The sequence below is a fragment of the Benincasa hispida genome, chromosome 9, assembly GCF_009727055.1.
Source record: "Benincasa hispida cultivar B227 chromosome 9, ASM972705v1, whole genome shotgun sequence".
NCBI classification, from domain to species: Eukaryota; Viridiplantae; Streptophyta; class Magnoliopsida; order Cucurbitales; family Cucurbitaceae; genus Benincasa; species Benincasa hispida.
In genome coordinates, this window is record NC_052357.1 from 43,499,182 (window position 1) to 43,513,433 (window position 14,252).

General features: G+C 35.0%; 1 protein-coding gene across 1 annotated transcript; it reads left to right on the forward strand.

The window, feature by feature from the left end:
* The first annotated feature begins 2,464 nt into the window (after window positions 1–2,464).
* Window positions 2,465–14,022, forward strand: LOC120086446. The gene is made up of 2 exons (XM_039043101.1): window positions 2,465–3,655; window positions 13,677–14,022. Exons 1-2 carry the CDS (start codon window positions 3,500–3,502, stop codon window positions 13,917–13,919), a joined length of 399 nt encoding a protein of 132 aa, XP_038899029.1. The 5' UTR covers window positions 2,465–3,499; the 3' UTR covers window positions 13,920–14,022.
* The last annotated feature ends 230 nt before the right edge of the window (window positions 14,023–14,252 follow it).

Here is a 14,252-nt window from a genome sequence, read left to right on the forward strand (position 1 = left end):
CATTGGGATTTTTATCCATTTTCATTTTTTTTTTAATTTTTGAAATTGATTTTCAAGATCAAAACTTTTTTCAATTTTAATTCTTTAATTAAAATTGAATTTTTATTAATTATACAAAAATTAATTCAATAATTAATTTTTCTAATAAAATTAATAAGTGATAATTAATTAAACAATTTAATTAATTCTATTAATTTAACATCAAATATTAAATTAATTTGTCACCAAATCCATCACCATGAATCCCTATTTATGAAATTGATTTTATTTATATATTAATCGATTCTCCAATTACGTTTAATTTCAAAATTAAACGTGTAATTATATCACATATAATTACTAATTCCCTTAATTCGAATTTGAACGTTTCAAATTAACTTATCACGCTATTCTAAGGTTAATTCTGTTTGTAAGCTAGTAGGAAGCCTAATGGACCTACATATCATGAGCTCCAACGATCTAAGATTAATTGGCTAAACTCTTTAAACTGAAATAATCCACATTCATTAACTATCGGGTCACTTCACTAAAACCCAATAGCTCCCCTCACTATAGATATATTTTATCCACTCGATATAACCATAATTAGTAAGTTAACCCTTCATAGGTTGTTCGTAATAACGGTTGGGTCAAATGACCTTGTTCCTTAAGTTCCACTGATCCTCTAATGAACAATTTGTTTTTTATCCAATCAATAAACAGAATCTCTCTCGGGGCAATGAGAGGGTGGGGCCCCTTGTTCAAAACTCACAATCAGCACTTAAAGGAACAACCTCTCTACTACAAGCAGGTAGGAGTGAATTCCATTTTGCACCCTATGTCCCCAACTATCTACCCGGTCTTACCTTTGAAATGTGAGGCTTATTGAGCCAGCACTGTTGAGCCAACCCTCACCTATGCAAATCTAAGGATAATCCCCAATAAACGGGAGTTCATATTTAGCTCTAGATTAAGGTTAAGTTACTTAGGTCATCACTATGAAATAGTTAGTCTTAAACAGTAAACAACGTTATAAAGTAAGAGTGACTTATTTTTTGGGCCAATCTTATGCACACTCATTACACAGGATGCCCACACTCCTCATGTCACCACATGAACGAATCAGAATCACTTTGTTTGTAGCACTCTACAACTCTTTGTAACAATTACAGAGTGGGTCGTATCCAATAGTGTTACTAGAATAAGGCACTCAACCTTATTCGTATACTATAGATCATTTTGACTATTTACTCGAACCTGATCCACTCTTATGTCTCCACATAAAGTTCAAGTACTCATGTAATAGTCATGATTCTTTTAGTTTATTAGAATTATTTCTAATACGAAATAAGCTATTCATATATTGAATAATAACTTTATCGATTTACAAAATAAGTTTATTGTTTACAAATTACGAGTTTTAGGACATAAAACTCAACATGAATTTGAATTGTTCAATTTCAAATTAGGGTTTGGATAATTATATTCGATATAATTAATGTTTAATCTTGTTAAAATTAAACGAAACTGGAAAGATTAAAATATTTAAATATTGATTACATGAATAAGATTCATGTTTAAAATTAGGTGTTTGATTAATTTAATATTGGATATTAAATTATTATTTAATTAATTAAAATCAAATTTATTTTCAATTTTCAAATTCAATTTAAGAAATTAAATTTTATATTTTATTTAAACCAAATGAAATTGAAAATCAAATTTGAGTTAGTGGGAAAATCCACTTTTGTTAGTGGAAAATTAAATAAAACACCTATCCCACTTCCTTTTGGCTTCTTGAAGTGTCAAGAGGCGGATGATTCTGAGATTGCATGTATTTTGATACATAAAGGCTCAGAATTTCCGAGATTTGGAGTTTAGAAGACTAAATTTTGGAAATTCAGTAAACACTCTCTCTACCTCTCAAACTCTCTCCAATTCCTCCTTCTATTCACTTCAAATCCAAAACTGAGAATAGTATAGAAGACACTCTTAGTAGTCCACTTTTGATTTGAAACTCAAATTCGTGGAGAGCAACTTGGATTTGGAGAATTCATCAAAGATATAACATTCTGAAACCCTCATCTATGAAATTGTTTTCTTGCATGCTTTTAGAACTCAAATTAAATGTGATTAGAGTGCTTATTGATTATGATCGCTAAATGTGATTAGAATGCTTATTGATTATGATCGCTTCTGTTGCTTGCTTATATATTCCATCAGTAGAATCTTCAATGGATCTAAAGATTAGTAGAACAAGGGAGATATACCTAGGAAAAGAAAATGCATGGGGAGAAAAATTATTGAAAGAAACTATGAATTAAGGAAAAGCAATTAACAATGTGAAGAATATTCCTTAGCAACTGCTTTTTTCTCATCAATAGACAACATCTTCACATGTTATATAAAAGAAACAATAACTCACACATAACACTTCCAATAACTTCTATAAGTTAATGACAATACATTGCAAAAGCAAATACTCATTGTTATTCAGTGGTCACTAGACGATCCTCCAACATAGACTAGTTCAATTTTTTCTCCTTTCTTAAAAAAGGTTTGCAAGATCTTAGAGCCAAGAGTCAAAAGCAGAAATTGATATAGCATAATCATAACCAAACATAATTAGATTATCTTAAAACTCATCCATCTACTACATAAAACTTAATAATCTATATTTGGTCTTCCATAATTCTAAAACATAGAAAGTAGATCTAGACTAGTAAGCAATATACTATAGAAGTGGCAACCGTTACCGGTGAAACATACGCAACTTGAAAAACAAAACTGAGAAAAAGTTGTATGTCTTTGAACATATCATAAATGCTAGTACATATGTAGGTGATGAAACTAGCTAATGAAAGGATGGCTCTAATTGCTCGTATAGGATTTCAGAAATGATCCTATAGTAAGTTATTTAATTTTCAGTCTTTTTGGCAAAACAACAAACACATGGTGTGTGTGTGACAATGCTTATAAGAAAATAGAGTTTGATATAGTTAAATAAAGTGCACTAATACTGAACGAAACATAGTCGAACACTTGGAAACTGACCAAAACATAATAAAAATTGAGTTTCAATAGTTCAGAATCACATTTGGACACATAAATCCAATTTGAAAGAAAAATAAAAGGATCAATCCTTACTGAAACTTACCAAAATGGCTTTGAACCATGCTTGTATGTGTTCGAAAGCATCTAAACTTACAAAACTGAACCTCAAACACTATCGATAAACTAATTTCAGGCTAAACATAAAAAATAGAATAATAATTTGCATAATCATCATCTTAAATAAAGAAAACCAGTACAAAAATAAAGAAATTAAAAAAAAAAAAAAAAAAAAAAAAAAAAAAAAAAGATAAACAAAATGATAAAATACCAGAAAAATTAGACAAAACAACAATAAAACGTAAGAATCAGAAATCAGAGGAGTAGACCTGAGCGACTTTGTAAGCAATGAGAATGCTTTTGGCAGCCTCGTTGTGTTCGACTCTGGTTTTGAATCAGCAAGGTATCTATGGTAGTTGTCCTTCATTTTGAGGTAGAAAACCTTGGAATCTCCGGAAGCGATGAAGGGAATGAGTCTGAAATCGAGAAGCTTGAGGATTCCATCGCAAATATTGGAAAGCTCGGTCTCAATTTTGGATATGTAGTCACAGATGACAAAGACATGGTCGTCGTTGCCTCGGCTCTCCTCCTTCTGTTAGATGGAGGAAATGCTATGTCAGGAGGCCATGCGAGCACCGATGACGTTCTTGTAAGCAAGGGAAAGGAGATTTCTCTCTTCAACGGTGAGCTTCTCCTTGTCGAGGGAAGCAAAAACCTTCTTCTTGAACTCAACCATCTCCTCGTAGCGCTCCGAAAGCTTGGCCATGTAAACATTCTTCTCATGAACACAGGGTCGGGGTTTCATTGACGAGGGTTTCGTCGAAGGGTTACGCATGGGACGCCCCATAAAAGGTCTCGTATGGGGGAAGTCCTTTCGTGTGGGGAACTGCGCAAGCACAAGATAACTTAATTTTCAGGATGAAATTTTTTGGAGAAATCACTTGGACATTTTTAAAATGTAAGTATTGTATCAGCGTGCAAAAAATTCAGAAAAATCTCCGACTTCCGCCTTTTTTTTTTTTTACAATTTCTTGAAGCTTTTCATTAAAATCACCTATTACTTACCATTTTTATTTATAAAATGTCAAGTAATTAAAATTACAAACGTCAAGAAATATGGTTTTTCTTATAGTGGCTCTAGGATACACGTCTCACCGGCTCACATTTCCCTGGCTTTAGTGTAAGTGGAAGATTATTGAGGTGCATGCCCTAAAGCCTCGTAGTTTTATGTTAGTTAAATCAATGGTTTGATTGATTTTATATTACTTGTGCAATCATCATTAACCTAAGATCCAAGGTTATCTGATGTAAATTAAAAATGTAAAAATGGATCATGATTAAGTGATAACCTAAATGGTCTGTAGTATATGGATAAGGTTGGGTGCCTTATCCTAGTAACACTACTGACACAACTCGCTTTGTAGTTGATACAATTGTTGTAAAGTACTATAAATGTTCTGATCATGATCATTCTTGTGGAGACATATGAGCGGAGGTATCTTATACAAAAGAGTTTGTATAAAGACCGGACCACGAAACGTTAAGTCTCCTTTTATAACGCCGTTGCTAGAAGAGACTTACATTTCACCAAGATGACCATAGGTGACTTTACCTTAATCCTAAGTAAGGTGTGAACTCGTTCTTATGAAGCAATCCTTTGATTTGTATGGGTGAAGTGGCCAGATTCGCCGACTCAATAAGCCTACTATTTTGGGATTCATCTAATTGAGAGTTGGGAACACAATTACATAAGAAGGAATTCACCCACTCCCTATAGTTAGGGTGAGAAGATAAATTGCTTCCTTAAAGGTTGATTCTGAGGCTGAAAACAATAAGGCGCCTCACCCTCTCTTGGCTCGAGAGGGGTTCAGTCATAGTTGAACTATGACTAATTGTTCATTAGAAAGATCAGTGGTACTTAAGGTGTTAGATGTAACTACAAAGGTAAAATGGTAATTTGACCCAACTTACTTAACGCAATTTGTGAAGGGTCAATGCACTGTTGATTGTTTATATCTAATGGATACATAAATATATCTTAAATATGAAGAGTTTAGCTATCGGTCTTTAGTGGAGCGATCAACAGTTAATGAATGTTGATTAATTTGATAAAAAAAGTTTAATCAATTAATCTCGTATAATTGGAGCTTCAATCTATAGGTCCATAAGGTCCTCTCATTAGCTCAATGAAGACTGATGAGAATCAAATTAATTTTGATGTGATTTGAATTGTTTAAATTAATTAAAGGGAATTAATTGTATAAGACATAGCTTGGCCAAGTTAAGTAAAGACTGACTACCGAGTGATTTACAACCACCCTCGCGGCACACTTTCTATATATCTTTCTCCTCCCCCCTCTTTCTTACAACTAGTTGCTGCATGCTACAAGGAACCTCGCCTACACCACCGGCTTGTTGAAGGAGGGGCGGATTCGCTCCTACGATGAAGTTGTAGAAGCTGTGTTCGGGGGGGAGTTATTGTCTATCGTTGGCCTCTATGGTAGAATCAGTCGGGGGCCTGAGAGCGTTTGCTAACGTTAGACCTAGGTTATCTCTTAACCCTTTATAAACCATCTAAGGTCTCAGGTAGTCCCCCTTTGATTTTAGTAGACTAAGCTATGAATATGAATGAAGAAATGAATGCCGGGCTCTTTCTTTCACTGCTAACCCAAGAAGTTTCAAACATGCTGATACTTTCCGTTTCGTCGAGCCCCCGACTTGGGTCCTCCTTTTAGTGTAGGTTCAATTGGATGAATCTGTCAAGTCCAAGGTCAACGTACGTAGCAGCAAGGATGGTGCATCGCTATTTCATTGCTGCAAATAAATTATTGAAAAATCAGACATGTATTTGGCTCCACGAAATTTGATTCGTGATTTTTCAGAAGGGAATTCTTCGAAGAGAAAATGGATTATGGGAGGTGTGACTTGAACTATTGATTGGGCCGTGTAGATATATATATGTCTTTTTATCTGCCACATTGGGATTCACAACCAAATGTGTCTTTATTCCAACCACCGCGAAAGCTCCATACAGAGGGGTAGGTTGGTTCGCTTGAAGAGAATCTTTTCTATGATCAGACTTGACCATGTCTCTCTTTGGCTAGTTACGCGATAAGCGGGAAAGCATACCAGGCAGGGAAAGAAAGGCTCTCGATCTCCTGTAAGGCCAACCCTCAACGGCGAGCTCACCAGGCAATGCTATAAGTCCGATAGAAGTCCAAGGTTTCGTCTACTACGGACCAGGAAGCTCTTGAGGAGCTAACACGAAATGAGAAATACATTCGATTACGGCAACTAAACTAATAGTGCGCATCGTCAATTTCGCGATCCATCACCTTATCAAGCCAAAGAATAGGTCTCATATCGCACATAGCTTTTTTGGTATCAGTCAGACTTCCATCTCATCATATTGGAAAGCCGCACTCGTCTCTCTGGGGGGCCGCGCCCTCTCTTCCTTTTTGATATATAGTGGATGCTCCGGCGGTGTGGCTTTGGCCATTGGTTTTCTTGTGTTGTGAGGTTCATCCTCACTTCGGAGATGGAAGATGGTAAGAGTGATGATGGCCCCTGGTCTGCTTCCTTTCTTTTCTTTTGAATCACAGGAAATGATTCAATCTCGAACTGGGCCTGACTATTCAGTTGAAGTGAGAGTTGGTTCAACTATCGAGGATAGAAATTTTGAGGAATTCTCAAGTTGCTCGATCGGGTACGGGTATGACAGCATCAGAAGATAGAATGACACCTTCTGAAGACGGTGCCCTATGCGGCAAAGCGGATGAACTACCTAACTAAGGGAAGGGGAAGAAGGGTCAAACACCTGATATGACTAAGCGCTAGGGGAGACTCTTATACCTGCACCCTCCGCAGCTTACCAAATTCTTAGGGAATGGTTAAGGAATCGAAGACTGATTTAGTGCACCTGTCGTTAATCGAAAATGGAAGATCGATCGGACCGAGGACTTTCGGGTGAACGAACGATTTCAGATGCAGCGCCAGATTTTACGTAGTTCTGTATATTGATTCTGACGAGTGAATTTCATCCATTTACTGATAGATAAAGGATAGGAACCTACCTAATAAGAGGATGCCCATTTTTTAGAGGTTATAGGTTTGGGAAAATGGGGTTTTAACCTAGTAGGGGTGTGAGGGCGCAGATGGAGAGTTTTTTTGGTAGGAGACTACTTGCCAAAGGCTTCGTAGGAAAGAGGCCTTAGACCAGGCTTTTTTAGGACGGGCAAGGGCCATCGTCAAACGACTCATAGGGAGTCAGAAAGCAAGCGGAGTCAAAGGCGGGTCAAACTCACATAAGCGGAGGGGGAGACACATTCATGAAAAGCGAGAAGCCGCGGGGACTGGCCAACTATGAATAGATATCTGTTCACCTACTCTTAGTCTAGTCTTGACCTGGGCTTTTTAGGGATTCCCTGAAACCTGAGCAAGAACCGCTTTCTAGTTGGATTCTTATGAGAGCTGAGACACTAGACCGATCTCATCCACTTGAAAATTCGTGTAAAATTGGTAATTCGACTTTCTAATAAAGTCGTTAGTTCCGCAGCTCCGGAGAGAATTCCATGATTCTAAAATGGTCTCGAGTCAAGGAGAATGCCGCTGCTGATAGATCCCGCCCAGATCAAGAGCGGGCTTCTTTAGAAAGAAGAGAGGTTTCAGCACTTTCGATTCGGTAATAGCCAATAAGACAGTTTGCTCTTACCGTACGTACCGCTTGTGCACTCCATTGCATAGTCCTCGCTATCCACCCGCTATGCGGCAGAGTGGAAACCATCCTACTTGTAAACAAGGCAGAAGTTTGAGAGGCTAAGACAAAGCCCCCTCCATGATTGAAAAGAAAAGGTTGAGTTTGCACCAAAAAGCCTTCTCATAGGAGAAACTGTTGGAACGCATTACAATAGGTCCGAAGTCATATCTAGTAAAAATTTAGTGATTTAGGGATCGAAAAATTCAGCTTCTCACAATCCCAGGGGAAGGATGTCTTAACCATACGGGTCAGAGTCGCCGTCTTGGTCTAAGCGCTCAACCGCCTTCCTGTGCGGTACTACACCCACCACGCCCTTGGAGGCATATAAGACAGACTACGCGCTAACAGCTTGAGCAAGAAGGCCTAGCTTTTTATGGTAGCTGACGCTAGGATTTGGGAAGAAATATACATGAGAGTCGTGAGTGTGAGGAGAAAGAGCCTTTCCATTTGCTGTTCTAGACCCAGGAAGACTTGCCTTTTGAATAATGTATATTGATACATTATATAATATAATGTATGTTGATACATTTTTTGAAAGAAATAAATATTTGAATATGATTCAAATATTAATTACACGAATATGGTTCATATAAAAACTATATGTTAAAATTTAATGTGAATAAAATTCATATTAATTTATATAGTTTTAATGAAAGAAAATAAATATTTGAATATGAGGAAATAAATATTTGAATATGATTCAAATATTAATTATATGAATATGATTCATATAGGAACTATATGTTAAAATTAATATGAATATGTTTCATATTAAATTTATATATTTTGTTGAGAGTGTTAGAATATGATTCAATTATTATTTATATGAATGTAATTCGTATAAAAACTATAGATTAAAATTAATATGAATTTTATTCATATTAAATCTTTAGGTTATTTGAGAGAATAATAAACTATAGTTTATGTTATATGTGATATAACATATAGTTTAAGTATATATTAAATGGTTAATATATAATATATATATCAAATTCAAAAAATTTTAATTTGAATTTATAAAAATTTTGAATTTGATATATATAAAAAAAAATTTCAATTATTTTCTCCTTTTCTCATGCCAAGATTGAGTGTAAACCAACACCTCTGCACGGTTTTCGTCCCTGAGAATAACAAGTAAGTCCCCTTGGTGGTGTTTGTTCCTATTCGTTGAGTTGGTGGATGTCGAGTTCTTGAGATTGGGAGGAGACGACTTAAATTGGAGAGGAACATGAAGATTTGGTCTTCAAGAGTATGTGATTTCTTAATCCCTTCCTCTCTATTTGAACTGTAGAAAGCTTGCTTAGGTTTTGTTTTTCCATAGTTGTCATCACCCTGAATTCTATGTATTCTTTAAAGCGGAATTTAGAGATTGATGCTTCCAATTGCTTCCACTGCGGGAAATTCTAATACCTTCAATTGGTATCAGAGACATCTCGAATTTCTAAATTTTTTTTTTTGGGACTTTAATTCAGAGTTTTAGTGGGTGCATAATGCATTATGAATGTATGAGTTTTTTCATATTGGATGGTTTCAAAGTTAGCCTAGATTTTACTGCTTTAAAGGTGTTTAAAGTTGTAATTGTCCGATGTTTTGGGAGTTTAATTTCATGTAATTGAGTCTGTAGTTGTTCATGTCATTTGCGATGAAGTTTTGGCTTCGAATCGGTGAGCAAGAACGGAGAAATCGGATGAACAAGTGAAGCAGAGCATACATTCTGCCACGCAGCGCCCCAACACTCTTGCCGCAGCGTTGCAACGCTCTAGATGGTCAGTGCGTGCATTAGGATTCCTCTCGATTGTGGGTTTAAGTATCCCCAGCAGTTTCCTTGCAGTTTTTCCATTTTTTTTAATTATTAATTTGTAATTATTAATTATTTATTGTATTTTCATTAATTAAATTAATATAACACTAATATTAAATTAATATAAGTGTTATATTAATTTAATTAATGTTTAGATACCAATTTCGGTCCAATATTGTCGTTTTATTTGATTATACATATGATGTATGGTTTTAATTATTTATATGTCATATTGTATGCCTTATAGTATAAATCCTACCATAAGATAAACATAAAATCCTACATCATTTTAATATAAAAGTTATATTATATAGTTGCATGATTAAGTTAAGTATGCTCATGCATCATATTTAATATAAGAGTTGTATTATATGATTGCATGCATTAGTAACATATTCATGCATCATACTTTATTATAAATGTTATATTTCTATGATGTATAATATAAGTGTTATATTATGTAATGGGTGTGTTATTTATTTTGTTATTTGATAATATAAATGTTATGTTATATAATAAAAATGAAAGTGCATGATGTTGGGTTGTATGTCCTAAAACTCATAGTTTGTAAAGTCAAATATTTTCTATTATCAATAAAGATGTTATTCAAAATTTCTTCAATAAAGTTATTATTGAATTTGTAAATTGCACTTGTAAAGACTATATCCAATAAACTAAGATCCATAACTATTATATGAATACTTGAACTCTATGTAGAGATATAAGAGTGGATCAGGTTCAAGTAAATAGTCAAAATAATTTATAGTATACGAATAAGGTTTAGTGCCTTATTCTGGTAACACTATCGGATGTGGCCCACTTTGTAGTTGTAACAAGGTATTGTAAAGTGCTACAAACGAAGTGATCCTGATTCGTTCATGTAGTGACATGAGGAGTGGAGGCATCCTATGCAATGAGTTTGCACAAGATTGGACCAAGAAATAAGTCACTCTTACTTTATAACGTTGTTTACTATTTAAGACTGATTATTTCATAACGATAACCTATGTAACTTAACATTAATCCTGAGCTAACTATGAACTCCTGTTTATTCGGGATTATCCTTAGATTTGCATAGGTGAGGTTTGGCTCAACAACGTCGGCTCAATAAGTCTCCCATTTCAGGGGTAAGACCGGGTAGATAGCTGGGACATAGGGTGCAATATGGAATTCACTCCTACCCGCTTTTAGGGATAGTAGAAAGGTTGTTCCCTTAAGTGCTGACTCTGGGTCTTGAACAAGGGACCACACCCTCTCATTGGCCTGAGAGGGACTCGATTTGATGATCGGATCACAAACCAATTGTTCATTAGAGGATCAGTGGGACTTAAGGAACAAAAGGTAATCTTGGGGGTAAAACAACCTTTTGACCCAGCCGTTATTACAAACAATCTGTGAAGGGTTAACTTACTAGTTATGATTATATCGAGTGGACACAATATATCTACATGGAGGGGAGTGCAACTACAAGGCTTTCGTGGAGTAACTTGGTAGTTAACGAATGAGGGTTAATTTGGTGTAAAGAGTTTAGTCAATTAATCTCGGATCGTTGGAGCCCATGATCTGTAGGTCTATTAGGTCCCCCTACTAGCTCACAAACGGATTGACCTTAGAATAGTGTGATAAGTTGATCTGAAACATTTAAATTCAAATTAAGGGAATTAGTAATTATATGTGATATAATTACACGTTTAATTTTGGAATTTAACATAATTGGATAATCGATTAATATATAAATATGATTTAAATATTAATTTCATGAATGAGGATTCATGGTGATGAAATTGGTGACAAAATTAATTAATAGAATTAATTAAATTATTTAATTAATTTTTAATTATTTATTTAAATTAGAAAAATTAATTATTAGAATTAATTTTTTATAAAATTAATAAAATATCAAATTTAATTAAAGATTTAAAATTGGAAAAAGTTTCATTTTGAAAATCAAAATTAAAAATAAAAAAGAAATTGAAAATTGAGAAAAATCCCATGGTGGGATTTTCCCATTTTCAAGCTTACACCTTAGTCATTTTTGCACCATATTTTCCAGCTCAATTTTGAAGGAGTTGGAATCCATGCATGCATTCTGATTGCATGAATTGCTTGAATAAAACCACTCTTGATTGAGTAGAAAATACGAAGCAAATAAGTGGTATTTGTTGTGTTCTTCAAGGTGAAGAAATGTTCTTCAACAGTACTAAACCAATGTGTTTTCTCCTCTCAATTCTTAAATTCAAGCTTGCTTTGAGTCATGCAGTTCAATCTAAGACTCCTAGAGAATTGTAGGGAAGCTCTAGTGGTGGTCCATGACTTCAATTGGAGAAGATTGCAGCTCAAATTCGTGTTTGAAGAGGATCTTCAAAGGTATGTGTTGAAACCCTCTTAATGCCCTATGAACATGCTTATTTTGATGTCAAAATTGAGGAATTAGAATGTTTAGTGATCCTGTTTTCTTCCAATGCATGTTTCTGTAAACCAACACATGAAGCATGACATTACCTCATAAATATAATTATGAAAGAGTTAAACAACATACAGCGGAAGTATCAAGGATCCATAAGCATTCAAATTCACTAATTTTGGCAGAAACTAAAGCATGCTTTTCTAAAAAGTGGGTTTTAAAATCATACCTTTGAAGAACTCTCCAAGAAAACAAGTGTACAATAGCAGTTTTCACTTGATATCACTGTAAACCACCTCAAAGCCTTCCCTACTATCCTCTTGGAGCTTTAGGCAGTGTTGTGGGACTCAAGAACAGCTTGAAGAAGTGAAGAACCAAGAAGAACTCACAACAGCCGATCAAAGAAGACAGTCTCTTCTCACAGAAATTTTTCTCTAAAAAATTCTACATTAATTCTTCTCAAATGACTCCAATCTTCTTTATATATAGTAGATGAACATGCAAAGAAGTGGAGTGCATGGCTTGCAGCTCATGCTTGGAGAATCAATGTAGAGAGGATAATGACCTTTGTGTGAGCCTGAAGATGAAGGTAATGGAGAAAATTCAATCTCTATTTTGTGCAACCATGCAAAACGATTTTTCATTTTTCTTATAAAACATAAAATGATTTTAAACCATTTTAATTCAAAAATGATTTTCTTAAATTAATTTCATAAATTAATTTAAAATATTAACTAATTTAATATCAAATATTAAATTAATTTTTGCACAATAATCATCTTCATATATTTAAATCATATTTAAATATATATTCTCTTGCTCTATTTAATTTGAACGTTTCAAATTAATTTTTCAAGCTACCCTAAAGCTTATCCATTTACGAGCTAGTAGGGGGACCCCGCGGACCTACAGATCATGGGCTCTAACGATTCGAGATTAATCGGCTAAACTCATTAGTCCGATCTAACCCACATTCATTAACTAATGGGACACTCCACTATAACCCATAGTTGAACTCCCTTCACTGTAGATATATTATGTCCACTTAATAACCATAATTAGTAAGTAGATCCTTCACAGGTTGTTCGTAATCACAACTAGTTCAAAAATGTTGGGGTTGATGCCCTAAAGTCTCGTGTCCTGTAGTTTGTAAATAGTTTGTACGAACGCTTGTGTTGTTAATATATGATATTTACCTCACATCTTGTATTTTTGCTCATTTACTTGTTTTATTTGTTTTACCACAAACCAATAAACATAAAATCTCTAGTTATCTATATGTGACTCAAGCATGTATGTGGTGACATACAAGTGGGTCATGTCTTGAGTGATAACCAAAATGGTCTGTAGTATATGGATATAGGAGGGAAATCTTATCCTGGTAACGCTACGGACGCGGCCTTCTTTGTGGAATGGTCACAAGTGTTGTGACTTATCACAGATGGTCTGATCCTAATCATTCGTGTTGGGGACATGCAAGTGGGGGCGTCCTATACAAAAAGTTTGTATAAGATCTGACCACGAAGTGTTAACGTCTCGTTATATAACACCGTTCATGACAGAGACTTNATATTGGAAAGCTCGGTCTCAATTTTGGATATGTAGTCACAGATGACAAAGACATGGTCGTCGTTGCCTCGGCTCTCCTCCTTCTGTTAGATGGAGGAAATGCTATGTCAGGAGGCCATGCGAGCACCGATGACGTTCTTGTAAGCAAGGGAAAGGAGATTTCTCTCTTCAACGGTGAGCTTCTCCTTGTCGAGGGAAGCAAAAACCTTCTTCTTGAACTCAACCATCTCCTCGTAGCGCTCCGAAAGCTTGGCCATGTAAACATTCTTCTCATGAACACAGGGTCGGGGTTTCATTGACGAGGGTTTCGCTTGAAGGGTTACGCATGGGACGCCCCATAAAAGGTCTCGTATGGGGGAAGTCCTTTCGTGTGGGGAACTGCGCAAGCACAAGATAACTTAATTTTCAGGATGAAATTTTTTGGAGAAATCACTTGGACATTTTTAAAATGTAAGTATTGTATCAGCGTGCAAAAAATTCAGAAAAATCTCCGACTTCCGCCTTTTTTTTTTTTACAATTTCTTGAAGCTTTTCATTAAAATCACCTATTACTTACCATTTTTATTTATAAAAATGTCAAGTAATTAAAATTACAAACGTCAAGAAATATGGTTTTTCTTATAGTGGCTCTA

Excerpts from the sequence above, each read along its gene's own strand:
- LOC120086446 (XM_039043101.1), top strand. The coding sequence starts at position 3,500 with ATGGTAGTTGTCCTTCATTTTGAGGTAGAAAACCTTGGAATCTCCGGA. Across the intron at positions 3,656-13,676 it reads TCACAGATGACAAAGACATG|GTCGTCGTTGCCTCGGCTCT; the intron begins GTCGTCGTTGCC and ends GACAAAGACATG.